Source organism: Montipora capricornis, chromosome 5 (assembly GCF_036669925.1).
Source record: "Montipora capricornis isolate CH-2021 chromosome 5, ASM3666992v2, whole genome shotgun sequence".
Lineage (NCBI taxonomy): Eukaryota > Metazoa > Cnidaria > Anthozoa > Scleractinia > Acroporidae > Montipora > Montipora capricornis.
The window spans coordinates 8,856,005-8,880,740 of record NC_090887.1 but is presented as its reverse complement, the minus strand read 5'-3'; the positions used below and the strand labels follow the sequence as shown (position 1 = coordinate 8,880,740).

The window sequence follows — 24,736 nt, the reverse complement described above, 5'->3', positions numbered from 1 at the left end:
GTAAAGACACCCTTTGTATTCACCAAACTCTATCAGTTTTTTCTTTTGAATGAAATTTTCCATGGTTTGCCTTGATACGAAGAAGTATTCCTTGCCATCTGTTTCGTGACTCCTCATGTGTCTTGAAGTATCTGAAACAGTGGATGGAACTATTAAAAACCTTGTCAATACTAAGTAACATTGAGGCCCTCCTAGGGGTTTTGAGGAACCAATGAGCATGGATAATTTGAACAGGGGAACAACGTCGAACAATTTAAAAGAATTTTAGGGATTTTAGGGCTCAAAAAGCTGGGAACAAGTTTAAAACAAATTTGGGGAACACGGGAACATAAGCAAATATTTGAAGTGAACAAGGACCCCTCCCCCCCCACCCCCTCAATATTTAGGGCGCGTTCGATTGACCCTATTCCGGAATAAGAATACGTGAAGTGATTATTAAAACGGTATGTTTGGCGCGTTTCGAAGCTGCAAGGACGATAAAAATAAGTTTAAAATAGCATTTTTGCAAATGTTTGACAATTTTAATATGAAGCTCCGAAAAAAACGAAGGATTTCCAACTTGTATTCCACGTATTCCTATTCCGGAATACGGTCAATAGAACGCACCCTTAGTCTCGGTTGTTCGCGGCTTCGACAGCAGTTTAGTCCCAAGACCCGCGTAGCCCTCATAGCCGTCGAAGGCTGGGCACAAGGACCACGTGTCAAGCCTCCAGAGTGAGAGGGCTACGCGGGTCTAAGGACGAAAATGGGCCAATACTCGAAGTAAGACTTTCTGGTATTCCTTTTAAATGGGTTTTTGAGTGGATATAGGGGTTGTTAAAGGACTTACATTCTTCCTTTAATGACAAGATTTTGTATAAAAGCGTTGAGGCTGAGATTAACGAGGCTGATATATAGCGCTGGCAAAGAAGCAACCAAAACCAAGAGCCTTTTTGGAGCTTAATTAAAGAGACCTAGGTCATTAAGATATGATGCGCAAGATCATGAAACAACAAGATCATAAAAGTTGATTCGTCGCTCTACAAGGAAGCAGTGCAAATTACAGAGAGAATTATGATTGCGTCTTACGAGGAACAGTCGTGTTAAATCTTTGAGGACTGTTAGTGAGCAGCATCTTCTTCAGCTCGTTTCGTCCCACTCCAGGTGCCCCTTAACAAAAAGAACAAGACAGTTAGCGGTTTATATCCCGATTAAAGACATGCGAGGCTTCTAGTGATTAGGGATGGTGCAGTGGTAAGAGCACTCGCCTCCTACCAATGTGGCCTAGGTTCGATTCCCGGACCCCCGTTAACCGGAGCTTCTATATGTATTGTACGCTTGAGTCATTCACCCTTTCCCGTATCTTTCTATTTTTAGAACTACTGTACAGTAGCCATGTTGGTGCTCAGAACAATACAGAGAAAAGTCTTTTGGGAATTTGACTTCATTATGATGCAAAACATGAGCCATGAATTTGCTATTGTTTTGTGCACCAAAATGGCCGTCTCATCACGTGATTGAAAACCATCTATATTTTGACGTATATTGAGAATATGCGTGAAGTGGTTCACATACGTCACATACGTATGTGACGTAATAAATAGCTGACCATAGGTCTCTTACGATTGGCTATTGTGAAACACCCTCTAAAGCAAACCCCCCCCCTTCCACCTCCCCTGTGAGGTGCTTCTAAAAATAGAAAGATATGAGAAAGTGTTGACTCAGAGGGCTAATATGGAAGATGGAGGCTCCGGTTAATGGGTTCCTGGTTTGTGTTGGTTCTCTACTCGGGTTTTTCTCCCGATTCTCCGGTTTTCCTTCCTCATGATCAGCAAAAAAACAGCATACAGTTGATTCCAGCTGGCTGTAAACTGTTCTCCAAGGTCACACACGGACCGTATAGCGCTAGCCAGAGGCGCCATAGTATGCCTTCGGTACGACCTCGTTGAGCTGCGTCGTTGCTGTATTCGGCGACGACGATTAACAAGGCACTATTAAACATTAATTTCGGAGATTTCGGAGTGCCGCGCCAGATATTTGTGCTAGTCAGGAGCCCATAAAGCGGGCTTAGTGTGCTTTAGGCAACTTCGTTATTACGCTGTTCGTGTAAATGTCAAATTTAAAAATAGTTTTCTGAAGACATCAAATATCACAACCTTGTCCCCAGGACTTCTCCTTTGGCCTCGCCGGAAGCCAAGAAGTCCTGGGAACGAGGTCGAAGAAATCTCAGGAGCCCATGACTAGGAGCGAACAACTCCCATACTAAGCCTTTGTCACGGCATTTTTACAGACTAATCCATTTTTAGACTATCTATTCCGCAAAAAAACGAAGACAGTTCCGATTCGGTGACGCTTCTTGTGATTGGTCATGGGGCTGCTGCGGGAGTCTCATTCGCGGGAAATTCAATCTAAAAATAAATCGGTCTGTGAAAACGCCGAGACAGGAATATATGGCTGTTGTTAGCTCCTAGTCATAGCATCCTGGAAATCAATAATTATTCCTTTATTTTTGAGTTGATTACGAATGAAAATAAACATTTATGTCATTACCTATTAGCAACAGCAGTCGTCTTTTTTGTGGCATTTCCAGATATTTAGCGACAGGTTCGTAGACGGGCCAGCCATCCACTTTAACATCTGAAAAGTTGATTCATTTTGGAGTCATTTTTAGCACTTCATATATAATAAGGGAACCTTTGCTGACGTCATTGGCCATTTTGTTTCATTAACATACGAGTTTGCTCACAGGGGGCGTAATGTTATTTATAAATTGACTTTAAAAAGTAAAAGAATTTGTTAAACTTAGTTTAATCTCCAATTTTAATCCTTTTAGCTTTCATAACGGAGCCAGTTATTAGCCATCAGAAACTAATAAATTATTGGGTAGCAAAGGTGCTAACGATCCCATACATTTTTTGTAGAATGTCGAATTTCAAAGCACGTTATTGGTCAGAGACTTATAGTGGCCTATAGGAGGTCTTCACGTGACGTCATCGCCGCCATGTTGGTGGACGAAAGAAAAAGACCTCTTATTAGCTTCTTTTGTTCGTCCACAAGAAGTCGTACATTTCTCTATTGTTATTGGTGTCTCTAGAGGTTGGTTGAAAACGTTTTTTTACTACAGAAAAAGTTTCAACGGGAGGAAATAATGTTTTAAAAAATTTTTTTTTCGAAATTATTTCCCAAAAAGTGTTTTTATCAGGAAAATTTCAGAATCCCTTATTTTCACTTTCAAACTTCTTAGGCGCGGCTACCTTAAATAACTGTGATTCGCAAAAACCCGATTGCTCCTTTGCAAGAGTGGAGCGCCCATGTTGAATAATTGTGAAGGGAAAATCTAACTTCCATTATCCTCGTTCTCGTTAAAACGTAATTATATGAAACAAACCTTGAAGGAAATTGCAGAGAATTTTATTTGAATCGTTTGATGTTTTCCTGAAAAATGGAAATGCACGTTTTCCTGAAAAAGAGCAAACAATTTTAACTATGTGAGAAATGTAGCAAAAGATTGGTCGCCTCCCTCCCCCTGAGGGTGTCTCAGCTTCGATTCCGGGGATTCAGCGACATTTGCCTTTGTCACACGGCGGCCATATTGTCCCGGGAAACCAAAAAAGGTTTGTTTTACCACGCCAAGCCTCACCCCCATGGTTTTCACTGCGAGGCTTAGCGTGGTAAAACAAAGCTTTTTTGGCCTCCCGGGACAATATGGCCGCCGTGTGACAAAGGCGAATAGGTGGGTTGATGAAACGTAGAAGTGACCTTCTCGCTTAACTAGACAAAGGTAGCTCCAACAGGATTCGAACCCATGGCCTCTGGGATACCGGTGCAATGCTGTATCACCTGAATGATGTAGCCCCCCTCCCTCCCCTCCCCCCCCCCCCAGTTGGGAGCAGGTCAATTTGTTGGCCTCATTTGTTCCCGTGAAAGAACTTAATGAATGAAAGAAAGGTATAAATTTGAAAAACGGGTTATAGACAAGAAGCAGAAGTTTGTAAACGTTTTGAGTTTGTCGGTTCTCTACTCTCGGGGATTTTCTCTCGTTTCTCCAGTTTTTCCTCTTTAAGAAGGGTTTTCACCTGAGCGCGGACGTATCAGCCTCGCACGCAACGCTTAAGCTTCTTGGTCGGAAGTAAAAAATGTAAGGCGAAACAGAAGAGAAAAAGTATTTTTTGAAAAAAAACTTTTCTTGATCTGTAGGTTCAGCTGAAGTAAGATTACTAAAAAAAAAAACAAGGAATGATATACGTACCATTTTTTTCCTTTTGTGCGTAAAGATTGCTTGCAGTAGAAATTCTGTCCAACTGTTGTCTCCTAATTGAAAGAAAAATGCTTTTATCTGTACACAAACCCGATTCCATAACTACGAGAGTGCATCCTTTACATGGGATATGTACCCTGATACACGAGTGGACGGAGCAATTTCTGGAAAATACATTTTGCGCGATGACAGATACTGGGGAATCTTCGTTGTTATTTTTTGCCTCATTAGTACAACACTATCGTTTGCTAAACAGTCAGCCGAGAATAAGGTACTGAATATCGAAAGGGCATTGCATAATGAGCTATCTTTGAAAATTTGAAACCAATATACCAGGTAATCTCTGAGCAATGACACCTTGAAAATTCGAAATGTTTAGGATCATTAGCGCCTTCTCACGCCACCCTTGAAAGCTAAAAGTCTTGAGATTTCTCTACGTTTAACAAGTTATTTTATTTTATTTTGATGCCTTCTGTGAGTAAACTCGTATGTTGTTGAACCAAATGTAAGCAATGACGTTAGCTAAGATTTCCCACCCCTCTCCCCACCCCCCCCCCCGACCCAACACGACCCGGCTCGGGTCGTACCTCCTGTTGAACACTATATTTCATTGGCTGTATAGTGTCGTACTCCCCATTGTTTTCTGTGGTAAATCCATTGTTACCCTTGTTCGTTCTATTGTTCTTTTGGCCAATCCTGAAGCCCGCGTTCAATGAGGTACGACACGACCCAAGATTCCCTTATAGATCCGATCATATGACGTTATTTTGTACTCAGAGAAGAAAAGAAACATGCCGCACGTCCTAAACGATAATTAGTTTTCTTGCAAAGTAGCTCGCAAATGCAAACCTTGCTAAAATGACTGAAAGAATGAAATTTTTTCTTGACATGGTGACTCGGGGATACTCGGAAAAACCCGAGTGCTCCTGTGTGTGCACTCGGGTTTTTCCGAGTATCCCCGAGTCACCATGTCGAGAAAAAATTTCGAACGCACAACCTTCCGATTACAAGTTCGATTGCTCTACCGAAGAGTTGCTATAGGAGACCTTTGGGAGCTTACTTTTCTTGAAAATCTTTGCTCGGAATAAGGCCCGCTTTATCGTGACTGCAGCCATCTTTTCTTGCCTGTAAAATAAGGAAAAAAAAACTGTATCAATGAACGATGACATTGCAAAGTTGCATGTGGTAAGAGACTTGGTCCCTTTCACAAATCACGTGTCCACGAACACTCAGCGGATGCATTTAATCTATTTTATCACGCGGCATGAAGAGGAATAGAACTCTTTTTACAGCGCATGCACCACGGAATGAAACGCCACTTATACCAAAAATGCACAATCCTTGTTTACAATTTTGGCCTCGTTAGCATCTGCCAAACAGCCCCCCTTCCCCTCCCGCCCACCTTCGCTGAAAATTCGCGTTAAAGCGAAGGTACGTTCCACGTCCTGAAGGCGCTCGATCAATTTTCCATGTTTTAATAACAATGAACGCGAGTGGTGAGTGTTGTGGAATAGGATATCAATTAGCCACTATCACAAATACCATCCCATTCTTTGTTTGCCCTCCAAAATTTTGCATAAGTACTGTTTTTGTTTTCTCTTGGGACCATCGTAAGTCACAAGAGAAACTGGAAACAATGCTTATGCATACTTTTGGAGGGCAAAACGAAGAGTATTATGGTATTTTTGATAGTGGCTATTTCACTGGGTACGGGTCTCTTCGGGATTTGAACTCGCGAGCAGTTTCATCCGGGACATGCCGTATCCACCTTGTAACCACGCAAAAAAATTTCTTTCCTTAAAGGGCCACCGACAACCAGTGTCCTTTGCGTGCCTTTGTTGTTGTTATTATCCGGGCAATCGAATCGGCCGGTTCGCTTCAGAAACATCCCGTGAAGAAGAACTTCTGCGAATTCGCTGTTCGATTTGTTTTTCAATCCAAACACCTTCCTCCTTTTGTTCCATAATCTTAAGGTTGAAGTAGTGAGCCAAATAACATGGCGCTTTTCCTTCCTCGGCGGACGACCTTTCTTCACAGTTTTCACTTCGCTTTTAACACGAACACAACACCCAAATAACGCCAAAAATACAATATTTAAACATTAAGGAAAATATTAACAAAGTTTGAAGCTACTGGGCATCCAAAACACGACGATGTGAGGCGATGGAATTTGACTTTTCAAGAAATACTGGTTTCTGTTTTACAGAAAATGGCGCCGATAGCTTGCACGCCCGCAAAGACTTGTGGTTGTCGGTGGCCCTTTAAGTTGGCCACCAGACTTAGGTTTCCTAGGCTGATGCATTGAGCGAAGGCCCTTATTATAATCGGATCGATTAGTACCTGCCACCATTTGCCATCATCCATATTAACGACGTGTAGAATATCACCGGCGCCAAATGCCACGCCCACCTCCTTACAGGGGATCAGAGGATCTTGTAGAGGATTGTAGTCAAAGAAAGCTCTTAAGCTCACCTGCCAGAAAATGAACGTCAGCATTCGAACAAAGTGAAGCAGGGTTGAGCAGATCGTGCTAGCTCGATTGCTGCTGCAGTGAGCGAGTCTCAAGCGAACGAAGGAGAATCTCTCTAATCGGGAAAAGAACACATTTTTCTTCGAAACGCAAGGGATTGCAGTCAAAGGCGCAAGGAATTGTGGCTATGCGCGAATGGGGGAATTAAGATACGCGGTATTATCTTGTTACACCGAAAACTAGAGCCTGCTCTGTTTTTCATTTCGCTTCTCGTATCCTCAAACTATAGATATTTCTCTGTCACGCAACAAAAAACTAACTAAAAATGCCAAGAACTTGGAATGTTGTAGGAAAATCTTTTAATCACCTCTCCAATTTCTCAGGTGTTTCTGAGTTATTTGTCGAAGCTTTTCAAGCAACTTAGAGTTTTGTGTAGAGACTCTAGGGGGTCCACCATTATGGCGGAACGGTAATCAACGAAAACATCTGGAGGTCACTTTGCGATGAAAGCGCTTACTTTTCGCTGACGAGATAACATAAATTTGTATAAACACATCTCCTAATGTACTTGAAAGGCTCAAATTGCTGAGATTCGTAGGGATAGTCATTTTTTTCAAACAAATGGAAATGTAAAACGCACGGGCAAAAGATGCAGAAGCCATTGCTGTTTTGCCTCTTAAACCTCCTTTTCCAGTACATTTTTTTGTTCCGAACTCTTTCTTAAAAGGACGTGTTAGGGCCAAATTTATGCTTTGGTGGAGGACCGAGGACGTTAAAACATGACGATAACTTTTCCGTTTTATCTCCGACCCTCCACACCGTTTATACCAGTTCATTCAGTTGCTGGAAAGATGGTACACAGTTTAATTGCTAAACCACTTGAAATGATTAGAATAACGCAAAATTATGTTCAAATGGCGTTCTTGTGGCCGTTCCGTATCCGTCTGTTCTCAATTCAGTATCTCACATCTTCTGATATTTCGCGCTTTACATTCTATCCTAACAGATTTGATAAGTGAGTTCAAGGCAGTGTTCTCCTTGGTCACGTGAGCAACATTTTAGTAGAACGTTATCTTAGCTAATTATGTGTATGACTCGATTTAAACACCACTGACCTTGGTTTCTTGGGCAAGTTTCCTGTCTTTCCTCATTGAAATAATCTTGATGTCAACATTTCCTGTTATGCCGTCCTATTGTGCGAGCATTAATCAAATATCAATCCCCAACGACCCTTGACTAAGAGAACGGTTCAGCCTCTCTTAAAAGCGAGTTACTTAATTTAAGATTTTAAACGCTAATCAAAGTATTCACCTTTATCACTCGGCGGCCATTTTGGAGTCCGTGGGGAATAAAGGCTTTGTCTTTGCTTTGTCTTTGCCCATCCAGCCTCACACTGAATGAGAGGTTCGACGGGCAAAATCTTTTGTTTGGACATTGAGTGATATGGGCCAATTGTACGCCAATTCATATACTTTAGAGTGATATCGTGGCCATCACATGATTTTGTTTCCCCAGCAGCAGCGATTTGATCGCCGGTGATGGCTTCTAATAGGCCAGTTTCGTATTCTGACGGTTGGACTGTATCTAGCATGAAATGGAGGCTAATGCGGGCAAATTAATTTGCATTTGACAAGATTTGCCCGCATTAGCCTCTATTCCATGCTAGATCCAGTCCAGCCGTGAGAATTCGAAAATGGCCTATTCAGCAAGACTTCAAATTGAAGCGATTTACTATGTTAAACTTTGCGCGCAAATTCGCGTCTCAAAGCAGAGCAGTATCAGCCAAGACTATCCTATCGAAAACACGTCTTTGTTCACGATAAATCCTTAATCTCTATAACTGACCAACATCATTCCTTCTCAGGACTTTTCTCATCTGGACAATCTTAAGGTTTTAATTAAGTCTTTAACGGGAATACATGAGCCCAACAAATATTCCTCCTCTCAACTGAGTGGCTTCATATCTTAGTTGGTAGAGCATTGCACCGGCATCGCAGAAGTCACAGGTTCGAATCACGTTGGAGCCACCTGAATCTTTCAGATGTCTATAAGAGACAATTGCTTAAATTGTTCAGATAGTTGCAAGAATCACTTCTCTCTTTCGTCGGTAACCCGCACTTATAATATACATTTGCAATTGTCTTCTTTTTTTTTTTGGTGGTAAATTAAGTTGAAAGTAGAAGTTGAAGTATTAATTTCATTAATTAGGTTTCGATACAACTTTGATACCAACCATGATATCTGCCACCTCGTTAGGGGTCATTCCCTGAATTCGTTTTCCATTTATTTCCAAGATTTCATCATCAACATGCAGAGCTCCTTAAAAGGCAAGTAAAGTCTAATGAGAAAGGAATTAATAATTCAACGACCGGTGAAAGTTGTTTAGCAGGATATCATAAATTACGAAGAACGAACTCTATGTTCAGGATACAACACCCACAGCCGTAACTCCCAATGTGCATGTTGGTACCTGGGATCCTGTGCATTCTCTGTTTCACATTGCCCATAATTCACTTTGTTTGCCCCCTAAATTGTGCATAAACCATGGTTTTCACATACTCTTGGGGACATTGCATATTCCCAAGAGCATTTGAAAACAATGGTTTATGCAAAATTTGGGGGGGGGGGGGTGAAACAAAGTGTATTGTGGGGTATGTTAAAATAGAGAAAAAGGTGAGCTTCAGTAAATTCTCATTTCGTCGTTCGTCTGCTTTTTCAGTGCCATTTTGAATTACGTCATACGTGCATGCGCATCTCGGTTTTGATATGTCACGTGCGCAAATGACAATTGCGCACCTCGTGATTGTTTTTATGAAGTTAACTTGCACCAACACGCTGATTTTTGGCAAAGGACATCATTAGTAATAACCCCTTTGGGAATTTCAGCAAATTCCAGATTTTCACAAGTTTAGTTTTGGTAACGTCAGCACCTCTTTACTCTAAACTCCACAAGCCACACACCACATTCCACAAGCCTCACATATTAATACTTTCGATTAACGTTCCTTTCATAAATGCATCGTCTTCCTTGCATCTCGGCTCTTCTAGTGATTCTAACCTCCAAAGTTCTCCCAACAAACCTACTCGATAATCAATTATTACTCCTAGCCATAATTATATTTTTCATATTTTTTATATTTTTCGACGACAGGGACCGCTTGACTTCAATAGACCATTTCACAGTTGTAGCTAAGTTACCTGGCCTACGAATGGAAGCGAGGCTGCCGGTGACCCTGTTTTGATACAAACCTTCGTGCTTTCGTAATGTTAATACGGACTAATTAGAATTACAACAACACAATTTACATGATAAAAGCAGTGGGGGCTGTATCAATGCAAGGTCACCGGCAGCCTCGCAGCCATTCATAGGCTAGGTCGCTGAGCAAAGAACTGTAAAATGGCCTATTGCAATAAAGTATAACAAATTACTTTCTCAAACTCGCTTACTGCGGCTTTGATGTTAGTTACAGCTCCTTTCCTCCCAGAGTTGTCCGTGCAGGGATGGCGCAGTGGTGAGAGCACTCGCCTCCCACCAATGTGGCCCAGGTTCGATTCCTCGACTTGGCGTCATATGTGGGATTGAGTTTGTTGGTTCTCTACTCTGCACCGAGAGGTTTTCTCCGGGTACTCCGGTTTCCCCTCTCCTCAAAAACCAACATTTGACTTGTTGTGTTAATGGTTAATTTCACTTAACAGTGTTCCCAATTAGTGCTCCAGCGCTAAATCTACTAGACATTTAAATAAAGTTCCTTTCCTTTCCTTTCCTCTTTTCCAATATGTCGAATTAGAACCAAGACGCTATTTTTGCAACGACAGGTCGGACGCAAATATTTCCTCGGCAAGTGCAAGATATGGTTGGTCTTTAGGAAAATGAAAGACATGTGCTGTTAAGTTCGATTAAAGCTAATTGTTTAATTAGTGAGCTAGTATTGTTTAATGTTTTGATCTGGGATCGAAAGCACACGTTTTTCCTTGGTTTGGGGCGCCGACGCTCAAAATGATCCATCCTTGCGTAGATATCCAGAACGACACGCAACGTCACAACGCACAAGTGTTGTGTATGCATAGGACCTCGCGCACATTACATTCGATATTTAGTGAAGTCGATAAATAAATGATTTATCTATAGCTATTTTCTCACCAAATTTATCGGCAAGGCCTCCTCTTAGAATTCTTGCTACCACTATTCTCACGTTATTGTCAGTATTCTTCACCGCCTTTACTGTAATTCCCTGTAGAAGATAAAAGAAAAAAATGATTGTGTCACACTGAATGTGATGCTTCCTAGTTTCTGCTACTGTTGTACGACATCTTTGGGAGTTTGCGATCTTCGGTAGACTTTCATATACCGGACTAAGATGGCAGAGGACAAAAGAACTATTCTTATTCCTATTAGGCCTTGCTAATTAGGTATTGTTATGTTCGCTCTGTTCTTTTGTTTACGGACATTAATTATTTAGGATCCGGTATATGGAAGACCAGCCGCGATCTTCGACCGCGACGTGAACGAATACCTTATGCAAATTCCAATTTTACCTTTTTATAACGTTTTTTCGAGACAATAGTGGCAATAGTCACAGAAAAGTCCAAGGGCCCGTTTCTCGAAAGTCCCGAAAACTTTTCGGGCCCGAAAAGCCATATGTGAAATCGCCAACCGCTTGTTTTGGAAAGCCGATCTTTTAACATGCTTTCAAGGTAACAAAAAGAAAATTAACTGTAAAGTTTCAGGGGCACCCAACGACTAATTTGTTGTAAAATGTATCATTATACCCCAGTTAATGAAAATAAATGTTATTAAGGCATTTTCAGGTGTTTTTCAGTGTTGCTGGGAAAACATTATCTGTTCCTTTTTCCCAGCAAGACACACAAGAAATTTCCCAGCCAGCTAGATAAAATTGATTGGTTTCCCAGCCAGCTGATCAAATTTATTTCCCAGCCAGGAATTCCGCGCACTTTCAAATCCCTCGATCCAAAACGACCGAACAAAAGCGACAAAACCGGGACAAAACAGGTTTTTTCCGCAAGCGCAATCACTCTGACCAGCCGTCGTATGTTTGGGGTTCTTTTTTTTTTTTTAGTCGTCCTCAGTCTTCAGAGTTTCTACAGCCAGCTCGGGTTGAAATGCTAGAAAAAGTCAGTAATTCCCAGGCAAAACCTCGATCAATAACAAAATTTGCCAGCCAGCTCATCGAAACACCTGTATTTTTGCCAGCCAGCAAGATTCCTCTGGGGAACAGGTAATGTGAGGAACAGATTCGTTGGCTGCCCCTGAAGTTTGACGAATTAAATGCTCTCCGTTCTTGAGTTACAAATGGAATTGTGACACCCGAAAATGGCCCGTAAAGTTTCGGGACTTTCTAGAAACGGCTCCCTGGATACTGAAACGAATACGGGGTCTAAATAACGACGCCTACCAAAATGGTGACCCTGGCTCCAAGATGTCTTCGTCAACTCTGCCTAAATAGTAAAGATAATTCGCGACTTTTCTCCACCAACGTGACGTCTACACGTGCATTTTCCCGCGCTTTTGGCTGGCTGCATGAGCTCAGTTGGCTTGAGCTGTGATTGGTTTACGCGAACGTGGATAATTCGGCACCTAGCGTTGTGGTGAAAATCAGAGCAACCGAGAAACAATTTTCGATACTAAGTTAAAAATACCCTATATGTCTAAGGATATTACTCACCAAAGTTTCTTTAGCATTCCTGAACAGTCTAACTGTCTTTGCATTATTTACAGCAATCGTCACCACAGGTCCCCCAACCTTTCCATTGTTTACCACATTAGAGGTTTGGGATATTCCTTCCCTTCCAAATTCATCGCCTTCGTATTCAATATCAATTTCGTTGGAAACATCTTTTGGACCATTTTTCACACTGTCGTCTTTAACGGCGTTTCTCGTTTCTTGTAGAGTGTCTTTGCTAGAAACTAAAGCGTCCATGTCCGTCCTCTCTATTTGTTGTACTTCGTTATCAAAACCCTTATCACTGAAATGTGTCTGAGCGGTTGAGACCTTGTCGCCTGTTACAGACAGATTTTTACGGGGAGACTTTTCATTCACACCAAAACATGCTTCATTGGCGACATGTATTTGCACTTCGGAAACTATCACTGGCACATTTTTGGTATCAGAGGAGGATGGTTTGTCGTGAGACAAATTGTACAGGTTATTATCACTATCAACTTCACTCTCGTTAAAAGATTCATCAGCCCTGTCTCCCGTTTCTCCTAGATCCTCATCACTGTCTCTAATATGACAAACTTTATCATCATCGTCATCATCATCTTCCGAATCATCATCATCTTCCGAATCATCATCACCATCCACTTTATCGCAGCCTTCCTTTTGATGGCTTTCGGTAATTGGAGTTGTGACTTTATTCTCGGGTTTCTCAAGTGTCACATCATCTTCATTGGCCATCACAATATTCTCTACTTCTCCTTGAGTTGTATTTGAGGTGATATCTCCTGCTGCTACCGAATCGTGAGCCTGCAAGAAGCCCTGCAGCGTAAAAGAAAATTGAAACATGCGTCAGTTACTACTGAACAGCCATTCTTGTCCACAGAGCCACTCGCTTTCCCTTACCGTTACGAGTGACACTGGTTACAAAGGAGAATTCGAATTTTTAATTGGCTAAGAAAAGCTGAATACACACCAAGAATTAAGTGATAAATTACTGGCGTGAGCAAAAACATTCTTGGCTATTCCGCATGCGCTAACGGATTTTTCTGACATCCGGTGAGTCTCTGTTACCAGAGTCCCTCTTTCTCCTACCACGTGACAAAAAAAAACTGGGAGGCTCTGGGAACGAGAATGCTCAACAGCAGATTTCAAAAGAGTCACAGGTTAAATGAAGGTACTGCGCTTTTTACAATTCTACGGAATCTCACGTTCAGTATAAAGTGTATATGACAGATTTGTCTTTATTTACTCAATCGAAACATCATGGTTTTCTGAAATAAAAACACAACTAGAAGAATTCCATATCGATTTTCCTTCCTTGTCGTTTACTCTTTTAAAATTCGGAACTTTCACTTCCGGTGGGGTACAAAATCGCCCTGGTAAGGAGACTGGGGATAGCAGCACTGTGACGTCAAAACGAAAACGCAGCAAATTTTAGGAATGGAAATTTCCTTTTTTGTCTAATTTCATTATTGAAACCAAATACAGCGCATCCCAGAAGCAGTTTCACCAACTTCTTAATCTAAAAAATAAAAAGGAAAATTCGGACCCTGGAAAAATTTCGTTCTTGTTTGACGTCACAGTTCTGCTATCCCCAGTTTCCTTACTAGCGCGGTTTTGTGCCCCACCGGAAGTGAAGATTCCGATTTTTAAAAGGCTACAAGACACGGAAGGAAAATCGGTATGGAATATTTCTAATTGTTTTTCGATTGAGTAAATAAAGACAAATCTGTCACATACACTTTAAACTCCCTTTTAGCTTCCGTAATTCCAGGATTACGAAATGCGCAGAAAGGTACAATAGACCATTTTACAGTTGTGTGCTTAGTTACCTGGCCTTTGAATGAAAGTGAGGCTGGTGTTGACCTCGCTTTGATAGAAACCTCACTGCTTTTTTTATAGTAATGATGTTGTTTTCATGCTAATAAGTACGAATTTACATAAAAAAAGCTGAGAGGTTTCTATCAAAGCAAGGTCAACTCCAGTAAAATGGCCTATTCTTTCTTTTTTTCTACTAGTCACCTTTACGTGTGGTTTCTTGAGAATGTGCTGCAGTTCTTGTGCCTCTATGTCGGAAAGAGAGCAGGGAAGAACGTCGTCCACAACCTTGAATACAAAATAAACAAAAACGAAGAAATGCGCAATACTAGAATATATAACGTTACATATTTTTAGGTCACGACCAATTACAAGCCATGATGAAAATGTACTCTAAGAAGCTACTACGCATGTGCGACAAAAACCGTATATGAACACAAAACAAGTTGTTTAGCAAGGAGCGAAAAGACAACTGACAAAGCAGAGTTCTCGGCCGGACTCCAACCTTCGACCTGCGTAACACCGGTCGGATGTTCCACTCACTAAAATACTAGAACTCACTGGAGAGCTACAGTCTGTGACAAAATTCGTTGGAACAGTACACGACTATACAGATCTGAAGCTTTCGCAGCTCACTCTCCCCTCACAATGTTGTTTTAACGCGAGTTTCTGAGCCCAATTGCCAAAACAACATTGTGGGAGGGCAAGAAATTGTAAAGTGTTTCAACAATTTTGTCCGGGACTGTAGGTCGTTTATCTTGGTACTCAATGGACATTGTGTGCCACTGGTCTGCGTGCGCAACGAAGTCATGTGCCTCAGTTTTATACAAGTGGGACACATTATCCATTCAGGACCTAGATAAACGACCTAGCTCTCCAGTGAGTTCTAGAAGTTCAATGGGTAGAACATCCGACTGGTGTTATGGAAGTCGAAGGTTCGAATCTTGCCTAGGATTCTGTTGTCAGTTGCCAAGCAACTACCCTACCTAGGAGGCAGTGTCGCCCAGTGGTTAGGGCGCTTGCCTTGAGATCCGGAGATCCCGGGTTCAAGACCCGCTCTAACCACTCGTTGAATTTGATCGTGGTAGTCCCTGGTTCAACTTCCCAGCTGCACTTGTAAATAGCCAACTGGTTTGCCTCCGGCCAGTTGAGATTCTTAACAGTTGTTGTTGTTGTTGTTCTGTTCTGTCGTTTCGTTGTGTTTCATTGGCCCTGAAAAGCCCCTATGGGGAGCGGTCAATTAAGTATGTATTGTATTGTATTCTCACGGGCGCAATTCTCCTTTCCATCTTTACATGTAACCGTCTATGCAAGCTATCACCCAAAGTTATACGGGACATAATTAAGGACACAGCACATAATCGCCTCTTCAAACTGAACCTGTGGGAGACTGTTACGAGTGTGGCATTAATGAATTGTTTGGCGAGACAGTAAATTCGATGTTTTCTTTCATCGATCACAGACGCGGGTAAAATCGAAAGAAAAATGCTCCAAGGTCTTCCAGTGCCCCTTCCAAAGGAAATGTTGGTTGTTGAATGTAATGGCTTCTTTTAAAGAGGTCCACATTTAAGACATATATACCTTCATAAATCATATATAATTCACGATTGATACCTTAGAATCTGATTGACAATTGACAATTGATAATTCATGATTCACAACTCACAATATTCACAATTCATACTTCACAATTCAGAATTCAGAATTTACAATTCGCACTTCACAATCATTCCATAAAATAAAAATAATTAAAGAGTTTTAGTAATTTTTTTTAATTCGAGTATATTACTGAAACTCGGCGGTGACATACAAAATGGACACTAGCTGAGCTTTCTAAAACTTCCTTACGTCTTTGTGAGAAACTCGTCTGAATGTTTTTAAGCTAAAATGTAAAGTGGCAAATTGTTATCTTTCTGGGGTATTGTTTCCAAATCGTATCAATGTTTATCGGATTGTTCCTAAGAGAAATAATTCTTTTTTTTGTTTAAATGGCTATACCTCTTGTGCGATGTCGACCGCTGGCTTGCTGCTTTCAGACTCTGGTGCCCCAAAATCCTCATCGACACTTGAAATCCGATCAGGGGAAGAATTGACAGAACCAGGAACCTAAAATATGGAGTCTATTATGTCAACTTTTGTTTCTTGATACTTGTTTCATGAAAGATTTAATCCTTAGAAATGTGTTAGTTGGCCAATCACATCACACACACATACGTGCAGACAATCAAATCAGCCAACGAGTGCGTAAACAAGGCGCTGAACGCCGGAAAAAGGGGGCAAGCAAGTCACACGTGGTTTTGTTTTAGCTTCTGATTGGTTGCATGAGAATGTGGCGTGATAACAAGTTAAGCCAATCACGACGTCTCGTAGTTCAAATACATTAAAAACCAAAAACTTAGGCGGTGGCCCCTTGAATAGTCAGAGGACTGGGACTAGTTGCGCACGCGCCTTCTGATTGAAGTGATATCAAGGGGCGCTTACCATTTGAATAGAATTTTCGGTAATTCCGGGGAGAATTCAAATGGAACAGTTCATCCCGGTGGAATGTTTTCGGAAAAAAAGGGAATACCTTTCGAGGTATTCCCTTTTTCTCGCTTTGACCGGAATTCCCGGAAATTTCTGTACCATTTGTCCAAACTTACAAGTGCCAGAGAAAATAGACCGTTTCATTTGTTTTTCAACCGGAACAACCCGTTTTTCCCGTTTTTTTTTTCTAAGTGTAGAACGTGCAGTACCATCTGTCAAAACATTCTCAGCGAAAATTTCATTCAAATGGTAAGCGCTCCAGATTTCCGTTGAACCATCCATGTAACCTTTTTGTAGGGCTCTTTGACTGACTAAAGAGCTTTCTGAGCAACCATTCTGTTTTTTTAGTTGAGAGCCACTCCCCCAGCCCTTAAAAGTTTCCTATTTAAATGGCAATGTCGACCCCAGAGCTCTTCTCTTGACTGAGGGAGAGAAGAGCTCTAGGGAACCCTGAAATAAAGTGTCTTCTGATTGGTTTTCGTGAAGAACAATCAAAAGCGTCTCTAATTGGTGCATTCATGTTAGCACGAGGAGTGAGCAGGCGCTGTAAGGTTCAAATAGCCAATTTTTGGCTATGAAAACCCTACGGCGCATGTTCTCCTACATAGAGTTTCCCAGAGCCTTGGGTCGATCCGAGGCCCTGGTGACGAGAATGATTTAAATGGTGTTTACAGTGAAACTGAAATTGGTTCTTATTTTCTTAAGAAAAAAGGTACTCATTGGTGATAGACGAATCTCCAATGACATCAACTTAAGCAAATACTAACCTCTTTTTGCACTTAAAAGATACACTGTGCGTTCTTCGGTTTTCTGGAAGTTTTAGTTTAACTCTATTTAACACTTCTTTTTCGCGAGTAGTTACCACACCTTCGGCCGGCTTGTGATCCTTTGCCCATCACGAGAAATCGTATTCCAAAACCATGAAATCTCAAAATTACCTTACCATCACAACCGCTGTAAAATTTCAATTCACCTGGACAAGTCTGCGGAAGTCTTTACTTTGGAAATAGTTGGACAGTAACATAAAATCATCCTCTCGATCGTCGAGCTTGTGTCGAATCTCCACCAAGCATGTTAAAAGTCTCTCAAAAGCTATAAGAAATAGGCAAACTACGCTTAATGGCGTATTTAATTAGGCTCATGGAAACGCCACTCGTCTCGCTAGGCGCCAAGGCATAAATCGTAAGAGCGGGGTGACATTGCAAAAAATGCGAAAAAAATTGAAAGAGCATGATTTGGACTGCAGGGCTAAGCTTCCACCCCTGTTCCAAAAATGTCTTAACAAGTTGTCAGATTCACCTAAAAAGTGCTATAAAAGCCCTACAATAAAATTATCTGTTCGGATCATTGTTCAAGGGGAACTTCAAGTTTGTAGAAATTTCTAGGTGGCTTTTTTGCCTCATCCTAAAGTTCTAGCAATCGTGACGTGTCTGATCAAAGAGGATTTACGTTTCGTTGTCGACCTTCCTTCCAACCGAAAATTAATTTTAGGGAATATTTACATAAAATATGATTCTCAAACAAACTGGCGACAATGATAGAAGTTCTAAACCTCCAATGATTTCATGCTATTTCCAATATGATCACAGTTGACTATCACTCCGCTCAGTTAATTCTAGCGTTCTTCCATGTGGAGTCGAAATTTCTACGCACTCTTCAGACTCGTCACTAATTTTCCGAAATCACACCGGAATCGCAAGGACACAGGTTCTAACCTCATTGAAGTCCTGAATTTTTCAAGATTCTCTACGCTGTTGCTAAAATTGCATTCAAAACCGCGAGGATCATAGCTTCACTTAATTTCAAACATGTATGCAAAGTTCAATATATGATTCATTTCATATATCAAATTTGTTCAGAAAAATGTTTAAAATCTTAGTGCTCCTCGAAAGTCATAGTTCGAATATTCGAAACTTCTAAGCCACCTTCCTTCCGAACAGATGCTAATCCCAAATTACTCGTTGGGTGCTCCTGTGGCTACGACGAGTGGTCTTAAAGTTCAGTTCTAAGTAAAACATCCGAAATAGTCAATGGAAAGTCACGTTGACGAATTCTCAGTGTTACAAGCAAACATTGAAATTGACCATCTCTTCACAAATCAAGGGCATCCAGACCGTTCAGTTCAAGTTATTTGGTTAATTAAGACAGAAAAGTTTATAGATCTCTCCTCAGTTTAGCTAATGAATTAAGCCGTGAAAAAGCAACTTGAACCTTTCAGAAATCGTTTGAATTAATACTCAAACTGTCCCTTTATTGCGTGTATTTTTAGAATATAAAGTGACTTCCTCGAAACAGATGAAGCGTATGTAAGCGAGTTTAAGATTGTGGCGTTTTTTAAAGTGATATTTTTGTGGCCGGTTAAGTTTAAAAGGGTATGGGTCTTGAACATAAATTTGCTATCTTCGGCTAACTTGGTTAGAGATTGTCTTGGAAGAGATGAAGCTTTTCGAAGACGGTCTAAGTAAGCTGTATACATTCGACTGAAGAACATTAAAATACCTTACTTACACGGGTCTCCAAATAAAGTACTGGGTAGAGTTGACATTTTGAAGGAATTTTGCGAGGAACTTGTTGGCTAATCTTCCAAACGTCTCAAGTCATTTAAGTTCGTCTCAACGAAGCTAGCGAAGCTTTCCGTGTAATCGTGTTCAGTTGCAACTGCAGCAAAATAAACTCAAATGTAATTTATTCTAATTCCTTCCATAGTTATCCTCCTTAAATAAATAATGAAGGCAAATAAGTCACTCACAAGAAAATGAACACGCGCATTACAATGTCGATCATGTTGTCAAGCAACACCGAGATAATGTGATATTACAAGGAAAAGCTGGTGTTGAATTTATTCGTTAAGAAATAGGTTTGACGATTCAACCGCGGGAAAACACTTTTCCTCTCCAGATTAAATATTTAAGTAACTAAGACAAAATCCACGTAACGAACCATTCGGGTAAAACCTTAATAATACGTGACTAATGTCTTGAGTAAAATTCTAATACTACGTGATAAACAACAACTACTGTAAAAGCTTTGGCCAATCACAACGAGGGCAGAGAATTACATGAGCCAATCGTAACACAAAGCAGATTCGTGCAGCCAGTGTTCGTCGCGGGAAAAAACGTGCGAGCGAAATACCTCTTACTAACCGAGTTCGAGGTCCGTACTGTAAGTTACGGACCGAGTTTTTTTCCGGGAGAAAACGAGGATCCGTAACTTACAGTACGGACCGAGAAAACGAGGTTAGTAAGATATTTATTATATCTCTGAGGTTAACCGGCGCGCAGGCAAGGAAACTAGTCAAAGTGAAGCGGAAGGTTCAACTGCCACAAAGAATGCCGTGCCAAAATCCCAAAAACTAAATCTTCTTGGCTGTTAAGTTTGAAATAGTTGCTTGCAAGATTCAAACAGTTTTCAGTACAAGTTTATGCAACAGAAATGACATGAAAAACTCGCTAGATGATGTTTTGTCGAAATTTTAAATTTAGCGGGCTGTACAGCGGGCCGTACTGTAGAATACGGCCCGCTAATTTAGCCAATTACAGCGCGCGTACTATCTGAGAGATATAATAATCACAGTTAATTTCGTTTGTCTCTTATTGGTTGAGAATACGATGCTCGATTTTTAAACCAATCAAATAGTGTTATTATGAACAAGGACTACGGTTTATGTGGAGAACGCGAGGACCTGGCGATACGCATTTTTCCCCCAAACATCCCGGCGCATCGTACTAAACAATTACATTCCAGGAAGTTGGCAGGGCTAAACTTCAGAATACCCCGCCCTTAATTAATATCCGTCATTCACTGCTGCTTACGCAGTCGCCAGCACCCCGACCTGAAAACAATGTATTCACGCGATTGATACCATATCACACGAATAGCTTGGCCACGCTGCCTTAGCTTCAAACTTCCTTAGGAAGAGGCCTTGATTATTGCAAGAAACCTCGACGCAAATGGACAGTTGAAATGAACTTTTATTGACATTCAGTGATAGTGTCAAAACCTGATGGTAGCGTTAAAGAATTAAGAGAAGAGGAACATTTAGGGCTGTAACCTCCGCTCCTAATCCTTAACCAAGAGTAACTTTAAACCTCAGGTTTAAAGGTGGGTACATGTACCAGTACAGCTGACATTATTGTTCCACCATTGGCAACTGAGGTCTAAAAGTGGGTATCGGTACCGTACTACAGAAAATGGTTTGCACCAGTACTGCTGACATCATTGTTCCACCATTGGCACCTACGTCTGATTTTCACGTTCTCTTTGAACTGCATTCTTAATATGTTCCGAGATAGCCGCAAGAGGATTTGCCTGGTACGCCGGGTGCTGTAGAACTTGCTGGAAACGAGCGATTTCGCTGGCCCTGTAAGACACAGAGAAAAGTTCGCCAATGGTAGCCTACGCGTAGCCGTACCCTACCCCCCTCCTTCCGTTTTTTCCTTCGGGGGTAGGGTACGGCTACACGTAGGCTAGCCAATGGGTGCCCTTGCGCTAAATAAAGAGGACACTTAAATAAAGTTCATTATTTATTTTACCACAAAAAGAAAATACAACCAGAAGCTTTACTAAAACTTACTGCAGAGCTTGTCGAGCCTTCTTGCTCAACTTCTTCCCTTTTGGTCTTCCGTCTAGTTCTCCTCTGAAGAAAATACAAATTATAAGTCAACAATGCTTAAGTCCCACCTAATTAAAGAATTAAACTTTTCCGCGGCAGCACAGACTTCCCTACATTTGTGTCAGAACAACAGGGAAACCATTACACATTTTTTAACAAATTTGATTGTATATCCTTTTTCCTGTATTTAATACCAGTAGAGGTTTCCAATCATAACCACATTGACTTTAAATTCCTGTACCTGTTTTTTGTTTCTTTCTGCATTTTTGTAAGCTCCAGTGTTGGAATTGTCGGCAAAGATGACAACAAAGGTTGCATGTCGCCGACCACTGGTGTTTGAGCTCTCTTCTTGGCTTTTTTAATTTCTTCGTCAAGCTTTCGTCCTGCATGCAACTCTATGGTAAACAAACATGTTGACGTTTTTCGTTAGGTTCCTGAACTCTATCAAGAGAACCCAAATGATTCATGATTGGGGTAAATTTTTACCATATCACAAAGTAGAGACTGAGTGGTAAATTAGAACTTAAAGTTACATGTACATCAACAAGACAAAATAGTCCCCTGAGACAGGGGTTTAAATAACTTCTGAAATAGCTGTCCATGATAGCCCATTGAAGGCGGCAGTTTGACAAGTTTATGATAGCATTTTTAGCGAAAATCAAGGCAAACTAGCCGGCGGTGTGAGGCAAAGCAGGCGGCGGTATATGCCGGTAACCGGCTTCTATTGAAACCCCTGCTGAGAGGACATGTGCTTATGAGAAATGAATATTACACCAGTTAACTGTGGTCCGACCTGATCGTTGAAACGTTATGGGTACATGTATTTTTAATCAAAATTGACAATGAATGCTTTGAATGCTTTTGGAACCTATGAAAACAAAGTGGCAGGTTTTGCAGTGTGCCAATGCTCTGCAGGGGCAGGGTGTAGCATTTCCGTGTCATTGCTACATTGTAGGTAGGAAAGTATTAAGGCTTGATTAGCTGTAGCTGCCGGTAAGTGCCAAAAAGAGGAATTGAATAATGAAACGGAAAGATGTGTATGAAAGAATTCTCTGCACAAAATGATATATGAAATTACTCATATATTGAACTATGGATATGAAATCAAGTGAAGCTATATGATCCTTGCTGCCAGTTAGCTTCACTTGATTTCATATCCATAGTTCAATATAAGATTCATTTCATATATATCATTTCATCCTTGATTCATTCATGAGAAGAACAATAGAACCCACAAATTACCAGCACCCAGCATCAGTGGCTTCATGGCTCAGTTGGTTAGAGCGCCACACTGGAATCACAAGGTCACAGGTTCAAACCTCATTGAAGTCCTGAATTTTTAAAGATTCTCTACCCAGTTGCTAAAATTGCATTCATAACTGCGAGGATCATAGCTTCACTTAATTTCATACATGTACGCAAACTTCAATATCTGATTCATTTCATAAATCATTTCATTGAAGAAGAATATTTTAAAGAAAGGAAAGGAAACCATTAAGTGCACCTATACTCAAACATTACCAGTATTATTGTTTCTAAAATATATTATTTTATCCAGTTGTAACAAAATTCACCTTGGAATTTCACTATTAATATGCTACACAACGTTGAATGATCAATAAGACTATTGGATACAATCTACCTTGTTTTAAATCTTTTTGACAGCCCTAAAGATAAGGGACCTCACCTAGTAATAGACCCATACAAATTTCATAAAAATTGAAGCTCAGAGTGACTCACTTTTCAAGAAATTATCATGTCGTTCTTTCCTCCTGTCCTTCTTACTCTGTTGGGGTTTCCGTGTTTTGCGGACACCTGTTTCCGTGGAAACACTCCCTGCGTCAAACAGTCCAGCTGTCGGAAATATAGCAGCAAGGCTGGACTGAAAAGAAAAAAAATCATGATACCAGTACTTTAATAACTGACTGAATGTTTCCTGTACTAGAATTGCTACCAAAGTGTTGCTGAGTAAATCTTTTTTTTTTGTTCGAGTCTAAATCTATTTCCATCCTCTTTTTGTTTTGATATGCCTGATAGAAAAAAAATACAACACTTTGAAAGTAAAACTAACTACCTCATATTGCACACTTTGCACTGGATATAAAGTGATTGATTGACAGCCTCCGCAATACATTTTGCATAAACTTGAGTGATTTCTAGCTTGAGGCACTGTTACACTGTGCAATGTTTCATGCAACTTGTCTAGCAATGCCACTTATACAAATGCGCTCACATTATGAAACAAGTGGTTTTACAGGTGTCACACTGAGCAACGTTTCATGCAACTTGTCTCATCATCGTTTCGATGATCACATGAGGTTAAAGGAATATTTTCATTGGCTGGTGCCACAAACCATTGCGACACAAGTTGCAGGACAGATGTTACACTGTGCAATGCTTAAAAAATTCCTTGCAACTGTTGTGGAAAGTAGAACTCAATTCTACTTTCTGCAACGGTTGCTGCAACTGGTATTGCATGAAAGTTCTTGGCCTTTTCAAAGTATGTTACAATGGGCAATGATTTTTGCAATTGTCTCGCAATGGTATTGTGAGACAAGTTGCATGGACAATTATTGCAGTGCAACAATGCCTTAAAGAGCTCACTGACCATTCAGAGGTCAGGTTCCTGAGCAATCAACTGTTGTGATAGGTTGAGCAAGAGAGGCTCTGCGGAAAATGCGTCAAGTCTTTCAAGTCACCTCAGCCCAAGTTCCTGGCATTATAAATCAATATGGCGTCTACGAGTGTGTTCAAGACTTGGCCTGGGTTTGAAACTGTCTCCAAGCAACGGCTTACGTATACTCAATAAAGACTTGACACGATTTCTGCAGAGTGCTTTCTTTCTTGTCGAGTTAAGAAAGGTTCTGCTGGTAGGGTGTGTCCATCCAAAGTTTGCATACATATTGTTTTCAGTTTTTTCTGGGACTTACAATGGTCCCAAGAAAAAACAAAAATAACGCCTATGTAAAATTTGGAGAGACAAACAAAGAGTACTACGGTATTTTCGAAAGAGGCCTATAGTTTTTACCACGTGCACAGTGTTAAAATTCGCATTTAAATGTAAAAAGCTTCGCACTTAACCCAAATTTTGTTGCCTGTCTTTTGAGAAGATCCTAAATGGTCTCAAATACTAAATCGCCAAAAGGTGGCCGCAAATAATAATTATAAGCTAAGCTATTGTAAGCTTTCGTACAACTTGTAGATAAGATGGCCGGTGACACTTTGAGAAACTCAACCACTATTTTTCCAAACAATTCACTTTAAAGTGATTCACCAACCTCATTTGGCTTCAAGAAATCTTCTTCCTTCTTTTCATTCACCGGTTTCACGGCTTGAAGATGTAACTTCTGCCGATTCCTTCGAATCTTCCCCATGTTTGGACTGATAGCGTG

General features: G+C 40.8%; 2 protein-coding genes across 2 annotated transcripts in view; both read right to left on the bottom strand.

Annotated features, from left to right (window-relative positions):
• The window catches only part of LOC138049366 (MAGUK p55 subfamily member 4-like), a 24,412-nt gene extending 4,986 nt beyond the window's left edge, over positions 1–19,426 (bottom strand). The window contains exons 1-15 of the mRNA XM_068895615.1: positions 19,241–19,426; positions 17,706–17,824; positions 16,205–16,312; positions 14,411–14,494; positions 12,392–13,207; positions 10,849–10,939; positions 8,941–9,026; positions 7,823–7,897; positions 6,578–6,709; positions 5,298–5,362; positions 4,229–4,290; positions 3,368–3,439; positions 2,530–2,616; positions 1,069–1,149; positions 1–131 (exon numbers count right to left, since the gene is read on the bottom strand). The exon at positions 1–131 is cut by the window's left edge and continues 72 nt beyond it. Coding sequence (XP_068751716.1) covers positions 1–131; positions 1,069–1,149; positions 2,530–2,616; positions 3,368–3,439; positions 4,229–4,290; positions 5,298–5,362; positions 6,578–6,709; positions 7,823–7,897; positions 8,941–9,026; positions 10,849–10,939; positions 12,392–13,207; positions 14,411–14,494; positions 16,205–16,312; positions 17,706–17,824; positions 19,241–19,277 — 2,046 coding nt within the window. The 5' untranslated portion in view covers positions 19,278–19,426. The remainder of the gene's footprint in view (positions 132–1,068; positions 1,150–2,529; positions 2,617–3,367; positions 3,440–4,228; positions 4,291–5,297; positions 5,363–6,577; positions 6,710–7,822; positions 7,898–8,940; positions 9,027–10,848; positions 10,940–12,391; positions 13,208–14,410; positions 14,495–16,204; positions 16,313–17,705; positions 17,825–19,240) is intronic.
• Positions 19,427–20,685: 1,259 nt separating this feature from the next.
• LOC138049368 (ribosome biogenesis protein SLX9 homolog) lies at positions 20,686–24,736 on the bottom strand. The gene is made up of 5 exons (XM_068895618.1): positions 24,623–24,736; positions 23,085–23,226; positions 21,586–21,739; positions 21,306–21,368; positions 20,686–21,092 (listed from the first exon to the last, which is right to left on the bottom strand). Exons 1-5 carry the CDS (start codon positions 24,716–24,718, stop codon positions 20,969–20,971), a joined length of 579 nt encoding a protein of 192 aa, XP_068751719.1. The 5' UTR covers positions 24,719–24,736; the 3' UTR covers positions 20,686–20,968.